Genomic DNA, 22,219 nt, shown 5'->3' on the forward strand with positions numbered 1-22,219 from the left:
ACTCTGATCGTTATGTATTCATCCTGCAGAAGGGGGAGGAGTTATGCAGTCTGACTGCCACAGGCAGGAAGGATCTCCTGTGGCGTTCTGTGGTGCACTTCAGTGGCCTCAGTCTGTGGCTGAAGGTGCACTGACAGGACATCAGTGTGGCCTGCAGGGGGTGAGAGGTGCTGTCCAGGATGATGAGCAGTTTCCTCAGCATCCTCCTCTCTGAAACCTCCACCACAGACTCCACCTCAACCTCCAGGACAGAGCCAGCTCTCTTGATGAGCTTGTTGAGTCTGTTTGTGTCAGCTGCCTTCAGCCTGCTGCTGCAGCACACTACAGCATAGAAGATGATGCTGGAGACCACTGACTGATAAAACATCTGCAACATATTTCTGCAGACATTGAAAGATCTGAGCCTCCTGAGGAAGTACAGTCAGCTCTGACCTTTCTTATACACAGCATCTGTGTTTACAGTCCAGTCCAGTTTGTTGTCAATGTGGACACCCAGGTATTTGTAGCTGTCCACAATGTCCACCTCAGTTCCATTAATGGTAACTGGGTTGAGGACTTGGCTGAGGCTAGGGAAGTGTGGGATGAGCTGCTTGGTCTAATTCCACCATGACTGGCCCACAGATAGCAAAAAAAATAATGAATACTGACTAAATGGCTATCATGGCTTCCTAAAATGAATAAATAAATTACGAGAGACTATGTCAAGGTGAACATAACAATAAATTCAAATTAACTGCCTCATGTACGATCTCATTAGGTTTAATCACATAATGATGCCAAAACATTCAACTGAATGAATTAAGTCATATTAAGTATACTCACAATGTTATTTCCTGAAGGACATGTCCATCAACATGTGTCCAAACAGTATCTGTAAGTGTATGCCTCTTTTATAACCCACCTGTCAGCATCTAATCTGATTAATCATGGCCAAGACAACATTTACACAGGATTGACACCGAATGCAGGCCCAGGTGTGCTTTCACTCAAGTCAAGTCACAGTCCTGGATGGCAACCACCCAGGCAGACAACTGGCCCATTCCCACATCTTTAAAATAACCATCTATCTGCCACAGCTGGGTGAAACATGGGCATCTCCTTGGCCTTCACCAGCTACTGGGGTCCTCAGCATTCAGACACCTGTGTGCTGGATCAAGCACAGAGAAATGGACCAGATGGCCAAAATGATGGAGCTGACACACCCTCATAATGTGTAAGTGATAATCCTCGTCTTAGTCTCTCTTCATAATCGCTCCTTTGATACAAAGTCAATCCAGTGGTACCCAAGGGTCTTTCGAACACACCTATTACAAAGAGATCCAGTTGCTGCTTTAGATCACTGGTTAGCATCCAAGTCTCACAACCACACAGCAAGACAGGCAACACCAGGACCCTAAAGACTTGGTCCTTCATTTGCCTGCAAATAGGCATCGCCAAACACCTGTCCAGCAACCTGTCACCTCAACAAACAACACCTGTCATAACTCCATAAGCTCTCCATAAGTGCTTCTTCCACTGATCAAAGCTATATATACAGTGAGGAAAATAAGTATTTGAACACCCTGCGATTTTGCAAGTTCTCCCACTTAGAAATCATGAAGGGGTCTGAAATTTTCATCTTCGGTGCATGTCCACTGTGAGAGACATAATCTAAAAAAATATCCGGAAATCACATGATTTTTTAATAATTTATTTGTATGTTACTGCTACAAATAAGTATTTGAACACCTACCAACCAGCAAGAATTCTGGCTCTCACAGACCTGTTAATTTTTCTTTAAGAAGCCCTCTTATTCTGCACTCTTTACCTGTATTAATTGCACCTGTTTGAACTTGTTACCTGTATAAAAGACACCTGTTCACACACTCAATCAATCACACTCCAACCTGTCCACCATAGCCAAGACCAAAGAGCTGTCTAAGGACACCAGGGACAAAACTGTAGACCTGCACAAGGCTGGGATGGACTAAAGGACAACAGGCAAGCAGCTTGGAAGAAGACAACTGTTATGATTATTTATTAGAAAGTGGAAGAAACACAAGATGACTGTCGATCTCCCTCGGTCTGGGATTCTGTGCAAGATCTCACTTTGTGGGGTAAGGATGATTCTGAGAAAGCTCGGAACTACACAGGAGGACCTGGTCAATGACCTGAAGAGAGCTGGGACCACAGTCACAAAGATTACATTAGTAACACATGATGCTGTCATGGTTTAAAATCCTGCAGGGCAGCAAGGTCCCCCTGCTCAAGCCAGCACATGTCCAGGCCTATTTGAAGTTCACTAGTGACCATCTGGATGATCCAGAGGAGGCATGGGAGAAGATGTGGTCAGATGAGACCAGAATAGAGCTTTTTGGAATCAACTCCACTTACCATGTTTAGAGGATGAGAACAACCCCAAGAAAACCATCCCAACCGTGAAGCATGGGGGTGGAAACATCATACTCTGGGGGTGCTCTTCTGCAAAGGAGACAGAACGACTGCACTGTATTGAAGGGAGGATGGAAGGGGTCATGTATTGTGAGATTTTGGCAAACAACCTCCTTCCCACAGTAAGAGCATTGAAGATGGGTCATGGCTGGGTCTTCCAGCATGACAATGACCCCAAACACACAGCCAGGGCAACTAAGGAGGGGCTCCGTAAGAAGCATTTCAAGGTCCTGGAGTGACCTGGCAGGCTCCAGACCTGAACTCAATAGAACATCTTTGGAGGGAGCTGAAACTCCAAACCTGAATGATCTAGAGAAGATCTGTATGGAGGAGTGGACCAAAATCCCTGCTGCAGTGTGTGCAAACCTGGTGAAAAACTACAGGAAATGTTTGACCTCTGTAATTGCAAACAAAGGCTACTGTACCAAATATTAACACTGATTTTCACAGGTGTTCAAATACTTATTTGCAGCAGTAACATACAAATAAATTATTAAAAATCATACATTTTGATTTCCGGATTTTTTTTTTTTAGATTATGTCTGTCACAGTGGACATGCACCTAACATGAAAATTTCAGACCCCTCCATGATTTCTAAGTGGGAGAACTTGCAAAATCGCAGGGTGTTCAAATACTTATTTTCCTCACTGTATATATACAGTTTTGATATACTGTTTACTATATTGACAAAGATTTTCACGATCACAGAGGAAATCCATAAAATTCACCCATAAGTATCCAGCAAGTAAACTTTTTGTTGTCGATTGCTGTAGAAATTACCATCATTACTTTCACCAATGACGTAAAATAACATATTATTCATATTAGTAATGTGAGACTTTTTCTGATCGCTCTGAAATGTACTTTGCATCTTATAAGCCACAGTTCAGCATCTTTAACAGATAAATGTGTTATATTTAGTTGTTAATGATGCCAGGCTCTAACGGGGTCACACTCTCCGGCTTTAGGACCTGGAGGGAGAGGACTGCTCTCCCACATTCCATGGACAATCTGGGTGCGACCAGCTTGGAAATAAGATTCCAGAGCACAGATTTTCCTGCTCTGAAACCTGGGAATGACAGTTCATGCAGTTCTCTCACACACTTCTTCTCCTGCCCATCAGAAAAACCAACTTCATACAGACCAGATCAGCACAAGGAAAATTTGTTTGTGACACAATCTTCTGAACTACTGAAAGAGCCAAATAAGGTAAGCAAAAAAAAAAAAAAAAAAAGAAAGAAAGAAAGACACTGGAAGCAGGGGGAAGGGATGTGTGCAGCTGGTGGGAAATGCCCAGGCTTGTGGAAAGAATCCAGGCAGATCAGTGATAATGTGGTTGGAGATTTCACTGTGGATTTATACAGTGTGTTCTTTGAAAACATATTTAAAAAAAAAAATGCCCCATAACTTAGACTTTCAGGAAGTTTGACATCAAGTTCTTTCTGTGAAAATGCACACTGTAAATTCTTCAGCAGTCTCACGCTTTTGTTTCGTGTCCCCGTTGTTGGGAAAGTGTAGGAACACGGACCCACAACAGGGGGCGCAAATGAACGGACAATGGAGTAAGTCAAAATAATAAAGCTTTACTGTTGTGAATGTGCACAACGAATACAACCAATCACAGCAATGGACAACAGTCAATTCACAAAAGTGTCGTGTGGGCAGGCTCGAAGATAGGAGACGCCTCTCCAAGGTAAGACCGGAACCACACGGCTTCCTCCGCCACAGGACCCCGGGAATACTGGAGCCGCCAAGTCCTGAACTCCCAGGTGGCCACTGTCAGACCTGGTACTGCTGGCGAGGAACAAAGGACAGTTAGATGGGGGCGCGTTTGCACCCAGGACTCCGAACAGCAGGGAAGTTACCTCCACCTCTCGTTGGAACAGTAATCCACAAACTAGCACAATCCAAAAAGATACACTCTGTTAGCTTCGATACGTTACCTCTCCGGTAGAAACGATATCTCGGCAATGAGGTGGAGGTGCCGACCTGCTGATATACCCCACAGATGATTGCCGTCAGCTGTCTCAGGTGATGGGTGACAGCTGTCACCGTAGCTGCTCCCGTGAGGCGGCGGCGCCCTCTGGTGGTGGTGGGCCAGCAGTACCTCCTCTTCAGCAGCCCACACAACACCCGTCACGAATTGAGTTACATTTTTGTTACGCGTTTTTTTTTTTTGTATTTTATTATTTCTAATCCTCCCCTTCTCCTAACTCTAAACGTAACCTAAGTCTGTCCCTTGCCCTATCCATAACTCCTCCCCCACCCCATGCCTCCATCATGAAAAGCGCCCATTACGTGACAGTACCACGAACCATAGATTAATTTACTTTTCGTAATGCCATCACTAACTGCCGTGAGATTCTGCAGATCACAGTGCAAAATGTCTCTCATAATGCAGGCCAATATAAAATTGGAACATTTGTATAGAATTTCTACTCATTCATTCAAACACTCACTTCTCATGAGGTGAACACCTCAAATCAACTGCAGACTCAAAAAGCTGAATGAGGTAGGCTGCGCACTTTATATTAACTTTTTGGTTTAGGTCTTTGTTAAATGAACTTTTTTTTTAATCATACAATTGCAATACATTAGAAGAATTTAATATTTTGCTTCAACAAATTCATTTTGTTGAACCTGCTGACAAACTAAACTGAATTAAAGTTGTTTTGGGATTTTTTTTCTTTTTGAGTGTGATTGGACAAATGTTATTACTAGAATGCTGTAAAGTTATGAATGCGAGAGACAACACAACTACAAGTGTGTATAACCTCACACTGCAAATAAAATTCAATTCAGGACTTTTGCCATTTGATGTTAAAAAAAAAACAAAACAACTAATACAAGGCCTGTGTTGAATGAACCTATAGCCACCCAGCATGCACTGCAAGTGAGGTAAACTCTTAATATGAATTGTTTTGTACTGTTAATTTTTTGAATGCAACAACCCAGAAAAGCAGAAATGCTTTATAGTACTTTAAAAACAGGGTTATGCCATAAAATAGTGAAACCACATCACATGTCTTCTTGCAGAAATGTTGCAATCATTTTTTTTTTCTTTTTCTGTTTTGATTTTGTGACTTATTGAGCTTGTAGGAAATATGTTTTTAAAATATTAAGAATAAGAATAAGAAAGAACTTTAATAATCCCAAAGAAAATGTGTTTTGATTGTTTTGAGCATATTGATTTTATATCAGTGCTGGTCAACAGCCTGTTCATTTATCAGTAAGTGTACAAATATCATAAAATGTCTTGAGGTGCCTAAAGCCACATCCATAAATGGGACTGGAGTTTAAAAAAAATCATATTAAAGCAAATTGTGACAAAATGATCCAGTTAATTGGATTTTATATTTCCCTCTGAAACAACCACAGTTTACGGGACCAGTTGACATAACAAGAATAAGTAATAAATATAACATTAGGCAATTTCAGGAAGTTAAGCATCCTGTTACGTAATGTTAAAAGCCCAGAAAACAGCTGGCTTAGAACATCCTACAGCTGCCTACGTGGCTGTTTTGTAAGGCTCATTTTGTAGATCTACTTGGAGAGGGATGTCTGTTATTATCTCTAAAAAAATGCAGAGTGGTCATCTTGAATTAAAATAAATGCCGTGTAAAGCTTTTCAAACTCCCACCATCAAACAATCCTTGGATTTCAAACACAGTAAAACAACATGGTTTTAGCACATTTCTAACCACCTCAATAATTTTTCACACCCTGTATGAATGCACACTAAAAAGTGAAACTTGAATCAACTTATGTCAACTATAATATGTTTGAATCCAGAAATTATGCACTAAAAAAAACCCATCATGGGTGTTGTTGGTTTTTATGTTACATGAACCAAAGTCTAACATGTACAACAGCTTCTACAATATAACATCAAGTTTTATGGGTGAACACGTAAACTAATCATGTAGTTTTAACCTAACCTGCAACAACATCAAATGTAACTTGCTCAGTGAACATAATAAAATTATGGAAAGTATTCCCACACAAGTAAAATGTGTTAATGTAATAATAATAATAACAAAAAAACTATTTTGCTGAGTGACCTAAATATAAATTTGTTGAGTCAACATGATGGATTTGCTTACTATTACTTAATTACCATGGTTCAGGCAAGTTGGTCCAATTTTTGTTTTTTTCTATGTATGTTTCACTATAACAGTGATTTTTGACGTTATCACTTATCTGGGTAAGTGAAAACACAGAATCGCTGGACCACCATAGAAAGGTTCACTTGGTAACACTCGAATGAAGCCAAACCAAGTCTGGCAACACGTGCTGGCATCGTGCTTTGCAAATCTATCACAACCATGGAAACTACCCTGGGTCCTGCATAGTAAGCACCCAGGCAGACAAACAATCCATTTCTCAAAGGAACAATCTGTTTATTTTGATTGATCCAAATAACAAGTAATATTTATACAAACTTGTTAACTTCCCAGGCAATACTCATGTATAAATGTATGTTGAGGAAAGTCTTACTATCATACGTATCAAAAAGCACAACTTTTGTCATATATTATGATCATATCGTGCACTGCTCCACAGTGACATCTGGTGGTGGGGCCTGCAGTCCAACTGTCCCCAAATACAGAAACATCCATATACTAATTTGATTAATATGTAAATAACTTAAAGAGTAAACATCAAAGACAGATTACATCACTCACTTACTTCTAGTATGTACCACAGTATTGATTGGATAGTAGGTTCCTAACCGACATTACATACTTAGTAGCCAGATGCAGGGAGAGATGCTGAGAACCACAACTGTTGGCAACAAATTATAGTAAGTTAAAACAGAAACAGAATGAACATTGGCATGATGTAGTCTCTCTTCTCGGGCTGGTAACAGCATATTCATACCAGACATTTGTCTTTCTCTCTCGTCACAGGTTGTTTAGTGTTTTAACCATGTTTGGTGACAACCATTGTGGTATTGGTCCTTCTGGCCACTTCTGTCTCTGCTGCCACCTCCGCCTCAATGGACAAGGTCTTGAGTAACCACGCCACCATCCTGGCAGACAACAGTGCCAACATAGCTATCAGTCCTTTACCAAACCATTGCCAAAGAAAAAAACATGAGAACATTCTGATTTCTCCTGTAGTAGTAGCATCCTCTCTGGGGCTGGTAGCTTTAGGAGGCAAGGCTTCCACTGCATCTCAGGTAAAAACCATCCTGAACGCAGCCAAAGTCAAAGACGAGCAGCTGCATTCCGGTCTGGCTGAGCTTCTGAGTGAGGTGAGTGACCCCAAGAGCCGCAACGTCACCTGGAAGATTAGCAACCGTCTCTACGGACCAAGTACTGTCAACTTCGTCGACGATTTTGTCAAGGCAGCAAGAAGCACTACAACTGTGACCACTTTAAGATCAACTTCCGAGACAAGAAGAGTGCTGTGAACTCCATCAATGAATGGGCAGCCAAGTCCACTGACGGCAAGCTGCCGGAGGTCACCAAGGACTTGGAGAAGACTGATGGAGCAATGATAATCAACGCTATGTTTTTCAAACGTGAGCACACATGGAACACGTCAGTCAAAGTGCAGTGCTGTAATTCCTCTTACATTTGAAAGTTAATAGATTTTCTTCTCACAGCTCACTGGGATGAACAGTTCCATCACCAGATGGTTGATAACCGAGGATTCATGGTTTCCCGTACTTACACTGTTTCAGTGCAGATGATGCACCGCACAGGTAGGTGGAGCTAAAGAGCTACATGGCATTTCCTATATATTCAGTTAGAAATAAATACCAGTTCATACGTTCCATGTAAGACTGCGTGATATAACAATGCATATTCTTTGAAAAAATGTTTTAATTGTCTAACAATATACTGTAGGCTATATTTTACTCTACAGGATATTGCTACTACTGCAGTTAACAAACTAGGCTCTGCTGGGCACATTGGCTGTGTCCCAGTTCAGTGGTTGCACACTTCTAAGCCTGCAGTCGTGGGCTGCTTAAGTTTTAAATGGTGCAACTGGGCTGTCCCATTTCAAAGGGTACTGCTGGTAAAGAGGCTAATGAGCTGCACCCTTCTTCCCCTGAAAACGAAGAATACAACAGGTGTATCCTTCACGTCCCAAATTATCCCATCAGTCATTGCCTGAATTTTATTTAATATTTATTTGTTTTGTGGGGAAAAAGGGAGAAGTCAACTGGTGGGTGGTGATGGTCAACTGGTAAAGCTGGCTTAAGACCAGAGGATCCTCAGTTCAAACTGGCCAGAAAATCACTAAAGGCCCTTGAGCAAGGTCCTTAATCCCCAAGTTGCTGCTGGTGTGTAGTGAGTGCCTTGCATGGCAGCACCCTGACGTGTGTATGTGTGAATGGGTAAATGTGTGGAATTACTGTAAAGTACTTTGAGCTTCTGATATAAACGGAAAAGCGCTATATACAGTGGTTTGCAAAAGTATTCAGCCCCTTGGTTTTTCACACATTTTGTTTATGGCATTTCAAATACAAAAAGCAAATCAGGCTTCTCAATACAAAAAGTTCTAAAATTATCTTCCTGAGACTCAAACTGAAAGTGAATCTCTACAACTTGAGATAAATTAATTAAAAATATAAAAGCCAAGATGATGGGTTGCATAAGTAATCAGTCCCTTTGGTATAATATCTGTAAATAATCAGTTTTATTGTCAGTTTTCTTCAGACAAGTCAGGGGATGGATACATGAACATTTCCAAGTCACCGAATATGTCTTGAACTTTATTTACATCAGTTATGAAGAAATACAAACAGTATGACACTCTGTGGTAAATCTGTGTGAAGTAGAGAGTTCTCAAAAAACTGAGTGACTGTACAAGAAGGAGAAGAGTGAGGAAAGCTACCAAGACACCCAGAAGACGTTACAGGCTTCTGTGGCTGTGAGTGGAGAAATTGTGCACAGTGCATGTTTTGCATTTTGTATCCCCAGTTATACAGCTTCGTGATGAAGTGCTATAGAGGAGGATTTTCTTAAAAAGAAGACCTGAAAGTTCAGCTACAAGTTGCCAGAAGGTACATCTGAGATGCAAGCCTAGAATGTTTGGTGAAAGAAACCACATTTTGTAAATAATAATAATAAAAAAAAGCTGCAATTTGAAATGGCTGTATTTTCTAAAGTATTAAAGCTACATCATTAAAAATTGGGGAAATTCCATTTCTCTGGTAGGGGAACAACTATGATTTTTTTTTCTAATTTTTTGGAGGGGGTCATGTGGGGACCACTGGTTGACTTGGCATGGAAAGACTCATTAATGTACATAGATATTTTCAAATTTTTGAAGTACACCGAGCGAGCATCTTAATAGTATTTCTAATTAATTTTATCCTCAGGTCTCTTTGGCTACTATGACGATGCAACCAATAAGCTGTCAATCCTGAGCATGCCTCTGGCTCATAAGAAGTCCAGTGTAGTATTCATCATGCCATATCATGTGGAACCTCTGGAGAGACTGGAGAAGATGCTGACCAAGAAGCAGCTGGACATATGGAAGAGCAAACTGAAGGAAACTGCAGTTGCCGTGTCTCTGCCCAAAGTCAGCATGGAAGTCAGCCACAACTTGCAGGTGCAACACCTTTAAAGGAGCAACATGGGTTTAACCTCTCTGTCTTAACTTGACCTTCGGTTTTCCAATGTCATCTGTCTGTCATCCGTCTATTTAGAAACACCTGACAGAACTGGGCCTGACGGAGGCTGTGGACAAATCCAAAGCTGACCTGTCCAACATCTCTGGGAAGAAGGACCTGTACCTGTCCAGTGTGTTCCATGCCTCAGCCATAGAATGGGATACTGACGGAAATGCGATTAACACGACTATCTTCAGCTCAGACAAGATGAAAACCCCAAAGCTGTTCTATGCTGATCACCCCTTCATCTTCATGGTGAAGGACCAAAAGACAAATGCTGTTCTTTTCATTGGCAGGATGGTGAGACCAAAGGGTGAAAAGATGAGAGATGAATTATGAGCATATGTTGACTTCTTCTAATTTAAATCTATGACCGTGTCCATGTCCGCATGGTATCTAGTGTCTAGACCAGGGGTATTCAACTCCAGTCCTCGAGGGGCCCGTGTCCTGCAACGTTTAGATGTGTACCAGGTCCAACACACCTAAATCAAATGGCTGAATTACCTCCTCAGTATGCAGTCAAGTTTCCAGAGTGCTGCTAATGACCTCATTAATTAACTCAGGTGTATGGAAGCAGAGACACATCTATAAGTTGCAGGACACTGGCCCTCGAGGACTGGAGGTGAATACCCCCTGAACTAGACCATGGTATGGCAACTATGTGTTATGACAGTCTGAGAAGGTTCAGGTCTTTGTTCCAACCAGTCACTTTAACAGGTGATTTCACTAAATAGCACCACTTTTACTTGAAGGGAGGAACTCCTCAGTGAAATTATGTACTGAAGAAATCTGTCTCCACACTGGGAGCTGTTCATGGCACCCGTTGTCTGTCCCTGGTCTCGTCAAAAATGAGATGCACATTTGATAAGGCATAAATGCATTTCTTTACATAACGTGGCAACAACATTCCACAGTTCATGACTGAAGATATGAATCATTGAATTTTCCTTGTGTTAGTGATGGATAATTTGCATAAATAATAAATATTTTCAGCGGATCTTCTCTAAACCTGAACAAATTGTCAGTCTTATCAAGAAGAAGTATCCATTACCTTTTGCTATTGGTGAGGTAGGGATATGGACTCTTAAACATTACTCTACTTTCTTTTGCAGAGTGAAATTAGGCTTTTCTAAACTTGACATTGTGATTCATTTTTAAAGAATTTAAAATGATCTCTGTGAAAACTGATGTAATGATCAATCAACACAAAGACAAAACTATTAAATTTTGGTGCTCTGGATCATTTTGGTTCTTTCTCTTTTTTTTTTTTCCTATAGTGAGATGGGTCATTTTTTTGATAATTGAATACATTTTTCAAAACTGATACAGTGATCATGACAAAATCTGCCAGTCATACATATCCCATGACAGACAATCTGAAAGCAGAATTTCCTACAGGTCCGGGGGACAAGACAGATGGGTGATTTTAATGAGGTTGATGTTTGTTTTCAACTGCCCCTGTTGTTCAGGCTTGTTGCAGTAGATTCAGTAAGATCCATGTGGGGATTTGGCACATTTTACACTGAATGCCCAACCTGAAGCAACTCTAATTCTTAATGAAGAAACACACACAGCCCCTGGTCTAACTAAACAGTCTCCCAGCTCAGTACTAATCAAGACCTACTCTACTTCACTTTTGAGGTCTGACAGGATCAATGACGACGATGTACATCAGCCTAAATGCACAACAATGAAATGTGTGTAAATATATGCACAGCTCTGGCTATGACTATGCACACACAGCAAGTGGTTGAACAGGGAAACTGCAGCTAGAAAGCACTGCTGTCACCACAGCGTGAAACCTTATCTTCATACATTTTTTATTTATTCAAATTAATAAGTACGCAATTAATAATTATGCTTAATTATGCTTAATAATTAAGTTTGTCCACATGAAGTTAATAAGTTGGCAGAAATATTGCTTAAGTTAATTTGGATCAAATACATTCATTTGAGTGTTACCAGTTGAAGCATTTTATTAGACTGGTCCAACAATTCTCTTTTTGTAGTGTAGTGTTTCAATTGTTTAGAACCACCCAGCAATTTTATGAAGATAAACCCTTTGTTTATTGTTTGGAGCACTTTTAAACAGTCATAAGCCACTTCTCCATGTATATCAAGAATATTTTTTTCTTAAACATTTGGTTCAAAGATTTAATTTTTTGTTGTTGTTCTAACATTGATACATGTGGCAAATTTCATCAAGAGTAAAAGCAGGTATTAACCTTTTTTTTTTTTTTTAAAGATGCACAACCATGTACATGCATATGCTATGTTTAGTTTCAAATGATAATTTACTGGTTACACTGAATGCACGAGGAAAACACTTGATTCAATATGAATTATGTGTAGAAGAAACAGCTTGAACAAAACAGTAAATTTCTACTTTTTTAAATAAATGGATGAAAACAAAACACTCATCATGGTTTCAGGTATTCAGTGGTTTCGATTTAAGTTTCCCAGAAGCCTCACTTTGAGCCACATTGTGTTCCATTATTGAGGCTTTTCTGTCTGAATGTCTGGTTTTTGTGGCAGCTGTGCTTTGGGCAGGTCACATTAAACTTTCAGAGGGAACTTCCAGCTGGATAACATAAGAACATTCCACCGCACGTGACTGTGTTTCCCTCCTCACCTGCAGCTTGAGCAAGGAATGTCATCACTATAACATTATTGATATTTGCAACATATGTGGTAGATGATGTGTTTTTCAATGCAGTTACACTTAAATGTAGTGCAACAGCTGTGATGTGACTGTAAACCAGTGGTTCTCAACACGGGAGTCGGGTTATCAAACAAGGGCTGTGTTAATTTTAGGTACAGATGGGATATTTTATAAAAGAAAGTAGTAACTCAAAGAAAATAAACCTTTTCAAATGAAAAAAATCTGATTACTTTGCATTTTGTGGAATGATATATATATATATAAAATATGTTGCTGACATGAATGAGTGAAGCTCCTCAGCATCTCACCATGTCATTTAGGTCCTTCATCAGGAAGCTGGATTTTATATTGTTAATAAATTTATATCAAGTTGTAGAGATTTGCTTTCAGTTTGAGTTTAGGGAAGATAACTTTAGATTTATTTATCTAAAGTTGTGTCACTCAGACAGCAAAATTAAGAGGCTATTCAAAAAGTAAGTCCTTCAGAGAGCAAAATTCAGGTTACACAGGTTTTATACAGAACAGAGGAGGAGTAAATTACCTGTATTTCTTTCAACCTGAGCGTCTTCACATTATATCTCATGAATCAACAGCCGCCTGTTTGTTTAAAAATCACTGGAGAAACATGCATATATAAGACAACTCGAATTAAAGGAGAAATGCTGCTTTTAACAACCTGGATCTCATTTCTGGCATAAAATACGGTCGTTTACTCACCAATATAACTTTGGTGTCATTTGGAGTCCACGGTCTAAATGACGTATTCAGTTCAAATCTGAGTCACACATTTTTCTTCTTCTACTAAGGGGGATTAGTACTTTTTGTGCTACACAGCACCAACTACTGTACATGAGGAACCTAGCAGTCAATATGGGTCACCGATTTCAAAATGCAGCTTTTTTTTTTTTTTTTGCATGTGCCGTGACATGTAAATCATCTGTGTCCAATCAGATTTCAGGGGAGTCCAGCGCAACCCTGGCCTCTGCTCTAGCTCCACCAGGAAGTGTTCAGCATTTGACATTTCCTGTTTCACTGTGGACTCAAAATTTGGCACTTCTTGTTTCAGTGTGAACTTGCAGCGAGATTCCATGAGATCTCTTCTGTCAATCCAAGAAGCGTCGATCCAGGAAATGTTTGACATTTGACTTTTTCTGTTTCACTGTGGACTCAAAATTTGGCACTTCCTGTTTGGGACGCAGTGTACCATGAGCGAGCTCCACCCCGCTATGCATCACTTCACTTGTATAAAGCAAGAAATGTCCGTGTGTGTGTATGTGGCTCACATATCTCTGACTGTTTGTCAGATCGACATCAGCTTTCGGATATGACTTATGTGCATCCTTTATTATGAAAATGTTGGGGATTAATTTTCAAAACCCTTATTTTGACATTAAATTTTTATTTTGACATTATAATATTAGTACTTCCAAGATGACGCCCTCTGTGGCAATCAAAACAAAATCAAATTGTTTTAATCAAAACAATTGCCCAACATTTGTTTTTGTAATGCTGATGTCTTATAAATATAATAGTTAATGGGCTAAAGTTTGTCAGCGGAACTATAAGAGGTGGATGCCCCAAACTGTTTGTCAGCGGACCTATAAGAGGTGGACGCCCCAAACTAAGTGGAAATACTTGGTTAAAAGACAAACACATTTGAAGTCCTTCATACAGACTTTGTTTTGCAATCAAATTTATAACAAAATTACACACAAAATGTAGGCAACAGTAAATGTAAATATCAATGAATCAAAATTGAGGTAGTGGTGTATTTCACTGTTTTTACATTGCAATTTTGCAAACATAAAATGAATGTATTCAGACAGGAAGGCAACCTCATGAGTTGGTGAGTTATTCAGGTAAGGGAGGACATCTATGAGCTGGAAGGGAGAGCGAGTGAGCTGTGAGCTGCCTGTAAACTGCAACAGAGCCGTTGCTTCAGGCACGGAGCTAATGCAGCAATTAGCTTGATACATTTACGCAACTGCAGTTAGAATAACAGTTGAGTGTCATACCTTCTCTTTGCAGTTAGCTAGCAGTAGAAGCTAATGGAAGTTAATGGAGCAGTGAATGAGTTAATGGAGACAATGACTCGTGACTCCCGAGTCAGCAAAAAGAATCTCGAGCTTTGAACGATTCGTTCTCAAGGTTGGGCAGTACCCCAGCACCCTCTGGTGGACACTTTTGATCGGTGAAAACATCGCCGAACTCAGTACATGTAATTGGGTCACTTGTCAAAGGGGTCAGACTCATCAATAAAGCCAATGTAATGTACAGGGGTTCATTTCAGGTCAGCTTGGTGCATAAATGTCATCATTCCAGGCAATGATAGCTATCAGCTGGCTGTTAGAAGCAAGCTCGAGACAAAACTAAACCAGCTGATTTCAACAGAACAGCTTAGAGCCCAAGTGTGTTTTCACCGAGTGGCCAGTCGCAAAAGTACGAATTCTCGCCTTCGGATTCCCCACTTTGCCGGAAGTGACGTGTACCCAGGGGTACCGAAAAGGGCAGAATAAGGAGAAGGATTCTAGGGTCCCATGACTGACCGGGGCCCAAGGAGGTCCCTAATACAATTAGAATACTGACAAGCTAATATGGAGGGGTGGCCCAATTTCAATTTCAATTTATTAATTTATATAGCGCCAACTCACAACAAAGTCGCCCCAAGGCGCTTCACACAATTCATAGCAACACAAATGAATTAAAATCAAAATTAAAAACAAGAAAAGCACAATAAAAAGATAAAACACAGTAGAATAAAAAGAAATTACAAAGCAAACACAAAAACAAATTAAATTAATGATAAGACGTCTGATAAAAAAAGTGGGTCTTCAGTCTTGATTTAAAAGTCTCCACCATGTCAGACTGCCTAATAACAACAGGTAGATCATTCCAAAGAGTCGGACCATGGTAGAAGGCTCTATACCCCACAGACTTCTTGTTCATCCTCGGAACACACAGAAGCTTTGCGTCCTGCGAAGGTAGGGCTCAACCAAGTCCGCCAGGTAGGAAGGTGCCAGTCTGTGAACAATTTTATAAACCAACAATAAAACTTTAAAATCCGATCTGGCAGAAACCGGTAGCCAATGAAGGGATGTCAGAATGGGAGTAATGTGGCCCAGTAACACTTCTTTTCATGGGGCCCAAAATCCCTGGTGGCACCTCTGCGTGTACCTGACCTATGAATCTGATGCAGTCTGGCGTCCCTGATGACATCACAAATGCTTGAGGTCAGTCATACTCATAAAGTCGACCGCCCTCTGTTGGCTGGCGGAGGTAATGACTGCATCTGTATCATCCCCAAGTGCTCGTCTAGATGAAGACAAGTATTTTCTTTTCAACAGTCGATGGGTATTAATTGTCTCCTTTTCAATTAGGGTCTCCATCCTTACCAGGAGGAGGTGTGGAGGACTGCTCGTCCGGTTGAGATGGGACTACAAACCCGTTAACACCCACAGCCTCCTCCTTTTCCATCATGGCTCCGTCGACAGAGAGGCACGGATACTGGGGACGGCCGACCTCAACGCTGGACTGGTGTGAAGAAAACTATGTCGTCTCGTTTTACATCGCCGAATTTTGTAAGTCCAAGCGCAACGCGTCATTTACAGTGAAAATGGTGAATTGTGAGCTCTTTTAACGGCGTCAGTACCGTAACCTGTGGACCTACAGACGGTCGTGAACACCGGCGGTAATGTCCGGTTTGGTTTTCTATCAAGGTTACCGATTTACGCATAACACCAGCGGGAAGTAAAAAAAAGAAGCTGTTCGTTTCGTGTCGGGCACCAATCTGTTCATTACACCACCAGACGCACGAGTCGAGATTATGTTTTATAAAAGGCATTTCAGCCTTTCTGCACACCGTGTCGTGTTTGTTAAACGTCGTTTCAACATTAGTTCATATATATTTTTATTTAAAAACGGTTTACCCTCAAAATCCACCCCTTGAAACGTGATAAAAACGTTTCCTTCTTGCTATCCGTACTTCTCACTCCTGCCTGTCAAAATAAAATAAAAAGTAAACAAAAACTGATTCCTCTGGAAACATCTATAGATTTACACTTTGATCTCATCACATTGTTCTCAAATTGTCAGGTGTTCTGTCAGCAGGGGCGGTTCTAGACCATTATGTAAGTGGGTGGGGGGTGTTTTCTTTGTTCCGGTTGTAGTTACAGTGCATCCAGAAATTATTCACAGGTCTAAACTTTTTCCACATTTTATGTTACAGCCTTATTCCGAAAGGGAGTAAGGAAAAAAAAAAATAATAATCCCCTCAAAATTCTGCTCACAACACCCCATAATGATGACATGATTTATTTCTTTTTTTTCAAATTTATTAAAAAATAAAAAAAACAATAAGAAATCACTTGTACATAAGTATTCACAGCCTTTGCTCAATATTTTGTTGATGCAACTTTGGCAACAATTACAGTCTCAAGTCTTCTTGAATATGATGCCACAAGCTTGGTGCACCTATCGTTGGGCAGTTTTGCCCATTCCTCTTTGCAGCACCTCTCAAGCTCCATCAGGTTTGATGGGGAGCGTCAGGGCACAGCCATTTTCAGATCTCTCCAAAGATGTTCGATCGGATTCAGGTCTGGGCTCTGGCTGGGCCACTCATGGACATTCACAGAGTTGTCCTGAAGCCACTCCTTTGATATCTTGGCTGTGTGTTTAGGGACATTGAGCGCTCTGGAGCAGGTTTTCATCCAGGATATCTCTGAACATTGCACCATTCATCTTTCCCTCAATCCTGACTACTCTCCCAGTTCCTTCGGCTGAAAAACATAGGGGATGTGATGATCAGGGGAGGTGATGGTCTCGTGGTTAAGCCTCTGGGGCCGACGCTGTTGTATACGACGGCTAAGACCAAGCGTTACTTAATTATAAATAACTTTTTAATGATATGAGATAGAAACATACATTTTTTGCTGAAAAGTTAACTCCGCAGACTTTCGAGCCAGCCATCGGCCATCTTTGCACTCCTCATAGAAGTTGTGTGATGACGTGCGCAATGTGAGTGTCCAATCGGAATTGGTTCACCGTCACATGGTTTTCCAAAATCCAATTGTAGGGCAGATTTACCTCACGTGAAAAGCCAAAAATTGTTTTCAGGAGTGATATGTTACTAGTTGGCTCACTTGAAAAGCCCCCTGGGTGCTCCAGTGAGTACATACTATTGGGTTCCAATGTGACCTGCGCTATTACGCACAGCGATCAGTGAAAGCAGATGGAGCAGACGGAGAGCCTCTGATGACAATCTCATGTGCTCAAAGAGTGTGTAACTATCAGGATTGCTCCACTAGTTTGATGTGAATGTTACTGGATAACTCTGTCGCTTTATTGGCATAAAGCACTGTTTACCATATCAATGGAGCGAGGGGGAGGGCCACTTCTCAGACTGTAAGGAGCCAAAGTGTGAATGAAAGCTGCTTTAGGAGCAGCACAGAACACTCCAAAACACAGTAGAAGTAGAAGTTTGTGATGTAACCTTTGTGTAATAGCAGACAGAAATTGCTTTGAGATGACCATTTTGTATATATTGTTCAAAATGTGCATTTGTGTTTATTGTTTGAGCGTTTTTGTTGTACAGTCTTTCACACAAGACCTCAAATAACCTTATGAAGTGTCAAAACAGTTGTTTATTATACAACCCCTGGCAAAAATGATGGAATCACCGGCCTCGGAGGATGTTCATTCAGTTGTTTAATTTTGTAGAAAAAAAGCAGAACTGAATGAACATCCTCCGAGGCCGGTGATTACACAATTATTGCCAGGGGTTGTAGTTTGCTATGTGTTTTGAATAAATGTGTGGAAAATTATTTTCCACTTTACTTTTTCCTTTCTTATTTCTGATTGTAAACCTTTATTCCATTTATAAAACACAACAAAAGCATATATATTATGAAAGCACAGGTTGTCCTGAAAAAGAGACATAAAACTTGATTGTGAGATGCAGGGCGAGCTGTTAACGGTAATAATAAAACATTTATGCCAGGCGAGTGAACTGTCCAAAAAATGCCCTTGGACCCCAGAGGGTTAAAGCGTTGGGTTTGAGACCAGATGATCCTCGGTTCAAATCACAGCCTGACCGGAAAATCACTAAGGGCCCTTGGGCAAGGTCCTTAATCCCCTAGTTGCTTCCGGTGTGTAGTGAGTACCTTGTATGGCAGCACCCTCACATTGGGGTGAATGTGAGGCATTAATGTAAAGCACTTTGAGCATCTGATGCAGATTGAAAAGTGCTATATAAATGCAGTCCATTTACCATTTATCCCCACAGCATGATTCTACCATCACCATGCTTCACTGTAGAGATGGTGCCTGGTTTCCTCCAAACATGACACCTGGCATTCACACCAAAGAGCTTAATCTTTGTCTCATCAGACCAGAGAATTTTGTTTCTCATGGTCTGAGGGTCCTTCAGGCGCCTTTTGGCAAGGAGTTGCTTCTGTCTGGCCACACTATCATACACGTCTGATTCGTGGATTGCTGCAGAGATGGTTGTCCTTCTGGAAGCTCCTCCTCTCTTCACAGAGGAATGCTGGAGCTTTGACAGAGTGACCATCCGGTTCTTGGTCACCTCCCTGACTAATGCCCCCCCCCCCCCGATCGCTCGATTTAGATCGATGGCCAGCTGTTGGAAGAGGAAGAGTCCTGGTGGATCTGAGCTTCTTTAGTTTATGGCTGATGGAGGCCACTGTGCTCATTGGAACCTTCAAAGCAGCAGAAATGTTTTTGTACCCTTCCCCAGATTTGTGCCTCAAGATAATCCTGTCTTGGAGGACGGACAATTCCTTTGACTTCATGTTTGGTTTGTGCTCTTAAACAGTTACTTTACAAAAAAACTGGTCAGTTCATATTGTTGTTGGAAATGGCTTTGTCCTCACTCAGTGCTCTCTGTATGGCTTTGTTTCTACCTTATGAGGAAACAAAACTGTTTCTCTGCAAAAAATTCTGTACCAGATTATAAATAATATCTTCCAAGTCTTTAACTTGTGTGGGCCCTGATATAGCTGAGAAAAGTAACATAAGCTAGAGTGCACCTGAAAAATGTGGCCTACAGGTCAGCCAGTTACAGTCTGTTTCATGCACAGGCTCATGCCATTACGTCACTCTGGGTTGCTTTTTGTATTAAAAATAAATAAATAAATAATAAGATTGAATAAGCAAAAAATAAATATTAAATACATACCCTGAGCAATGCATTCCACTGAGTTATGCCTCCCATGTTTGCACACAGAGCGATGGAGAATATCATTCCAGCACTAGTTCTATCAGATTCAGGTTACTTTATTAATACCCGTAGGTAGATTAGTGTTGGAATCACAGAAAGCATCCAACTCTCGCTCCAAATTACGTCTTTTCTTCGCACTTTCTGTGTATATCGCCGCTCTTCCTCGCTTTCTTCCACATCTACTGTCTCTCTCCTCCTTCTTGCCTTCTTCAGTTTTAAATTTCTATGCATGCATCGCAGCTAGCGGTGAAACCCCCCCACGTGACCTGTGACATCACAACGATGGCGTCCTGGCTTTCGAATTTTTGGCACGTGCCAATAATTTATAATTTGCTTCGATACAGACGAATTTTAATCACGTTCAGACTAATATTTTGGGAATCCTTTATATTCACACTAACGAACAAAATTATTTTGGTCCCCATCAAAATTCTAACAATCATCTCAATTTCAATATGCTTCCTGGCACTCTAGCTTTAAACAACTGAAATACATCCAGTAATGCATTGATTGGTGGAGTAAAATACACGTAGTAAATATAAATTCTTACCTGTTAGTTTCAGTGGGCTTCATTTGAATAAATAATCCACATTTTAAATCCAAAACAATGTCTAAATGTGTTGAAAAGTCCCTCCCTCTGTGGCGATTAAATTACAGTCACAAAGAAATAAAATAATGTTAAAATTAGTCTGTTTTGTTTTTGTGTTGAGTGGACAAGCCACTGTAACGTGAAAAGTGAACCTGAACTACACCACCCACAATGCTCCCTGCGGCGACCAGCCAATCACGTTTTGTGCTTAATGATGAAGTCATCACCAAGCGACAGGCAGCTAGTCTGTTCCATGGCTAGAAACAGACAACAAACGGACTAAAATGTTTGATTTTAGGGTTTACAAACATTTTTGACTGTTAAACTTTACCAGCAAAGAAAATGTTTCGGACTGAAAGTTATTGGAACTAAATTTATCGGAAGATAATTGGTCCAATGATGGTTTTAAACTTATCTGAAAAGCTAATCCGATAACAAAAACATTAGCTTTGATAATTATCTGCTATCGGATTAGCTGAACTGTGCTCACCACTGCGTTTGTGTTGCTTCCATCTGTTTTTTGGCTGTCCACAATCAGTGACCTGGTAAGCGGGTAATGCTGCGTTTACACATGACGACAAGTCACGAATGCCACGAAGTACACATTCTTGGCCGCTGATCACAAATGTGATGATTCGGGGCAGAGGCGTCAGGTGTCCTCAGGAACTGCTGCAACCTGTTACCACACGTTACGATTAATGGCACATGTTGCTGGAGAATTATCAGGAACCGTTATGCATGGTCAAGAATAGTGTTCTGCGTTGTTGCGCGCTATTACGTGCTGTTGCGCGTAACAGCACATCGTTAAGTTCTGTCACGTTGTGAACGAGGTGAATTGTCTCCACACACACACCCATATTCATCCAACCGAATTCAGATCGCTCCAATTTTTCAGAAGAACTTTGTGACTGCATGCGTAGTTGGGCTCTGTGCCATGAAGTGGTGCAGAGAGGAGGAGGAGGACAGAGCCAGATGTGTGGCTTCATGCGGCTCTCGTCTCGCATGTTTTCCCAAACATCAGGCACATGCAGCAGGTGGAACACCTGCAGGAGCGCGCTGAAGAGCACTGAAATGAGACTTTTAGCCGACTTGGTGTCAGCAATCAAACTGAATGCGGTGTAGCAGGGTTTAATTGTGTGCGTGCTTCTTCCTCCGCTAGACTGGAGGAGGAGCAGAGATGTCTGGCTGTACGTGAGTCTCCTCTCGCTCCTCTGGTTGCTCAGACTCGTTCTCCCGCTCATTGGTTACAACAGCAGGTGGAACACCTGCAGGAGCGTCCTGACGAGCTTCAGCAGAACTGTGGAACGACATTTGGAGCCGAGTTTAATTGTGTGCACGTGACAGAAAACTGATTTGTCGTGGCGCGCAGTGAAATGTGACGCCGTGTTACAAGTCGTGTCAAAACTTGACAGTTTCCGTGTCACTTCGTAATAACGCGTGACAGTTTGGGCTCCAAGAACCATCACAAGAATCACTACGACTGTTGTCACATTCTATTAAGGATCAGTACTCACCAAGATGGATCAATACACTCAGTTGTGACCTCCACGACGTGAGACGAAATGAGGGTGGTGTGTGACATTCGTGGAAGATTTTTTTGACAGCCAAAAACATGCTCCACGAATATCAAGAATATCACGCACCAACACGCACTGTTAAGAAACCTATTCAGA

At 41.1% G+C, this 22,219-nt stretch overlaps 1 protein-coding gene and 1 pseudogene across 1 annotated transcript in view; both read left to right on the top strand.

The window, feature by feature from the left end:
• The first annotated feature begins 3,440 nt into the window (after positions 1-3,440).
• Positions 3,441-11,038, top strand: LOC117517792 (annotated as a pseudogene).
• A 4,876-nt stretch (positions 11,039-15,914) lies between these two features.
• Positions 15,915-22,219, top strand: part of acer3 (alkaline ceramidase 3) — a 44,546-nt gene continuing 38,241 nt past the window's right edge. The window contains exon 1 of the mRNA XM_034178949.1: positions 15,915-16,301. Coding sequence (XP_034034840.1) covers positions 16,199-16,301 — 103 coding nt within the window. The 5' untranslated portion in view covers positions 15,915-16,198. The remainder of the gene's footprint in view (positions 16,302-22,219) is intronic.

This window comes from Thalassophryne amazonica, chromosome 9, assembly GCF_902500255.1.
Source record: "Thalassophryne amazonica chromosome 9, fThaAma1.1, whole genome shotgun sequence".
Classification (NCBI taxonomy): Eukaryota; Metazoa; Chordata; class Actinopteri; order Batrachoidiformes; family Batrachoididae; genus Thalassophryne; species Thalassophryne amazonica.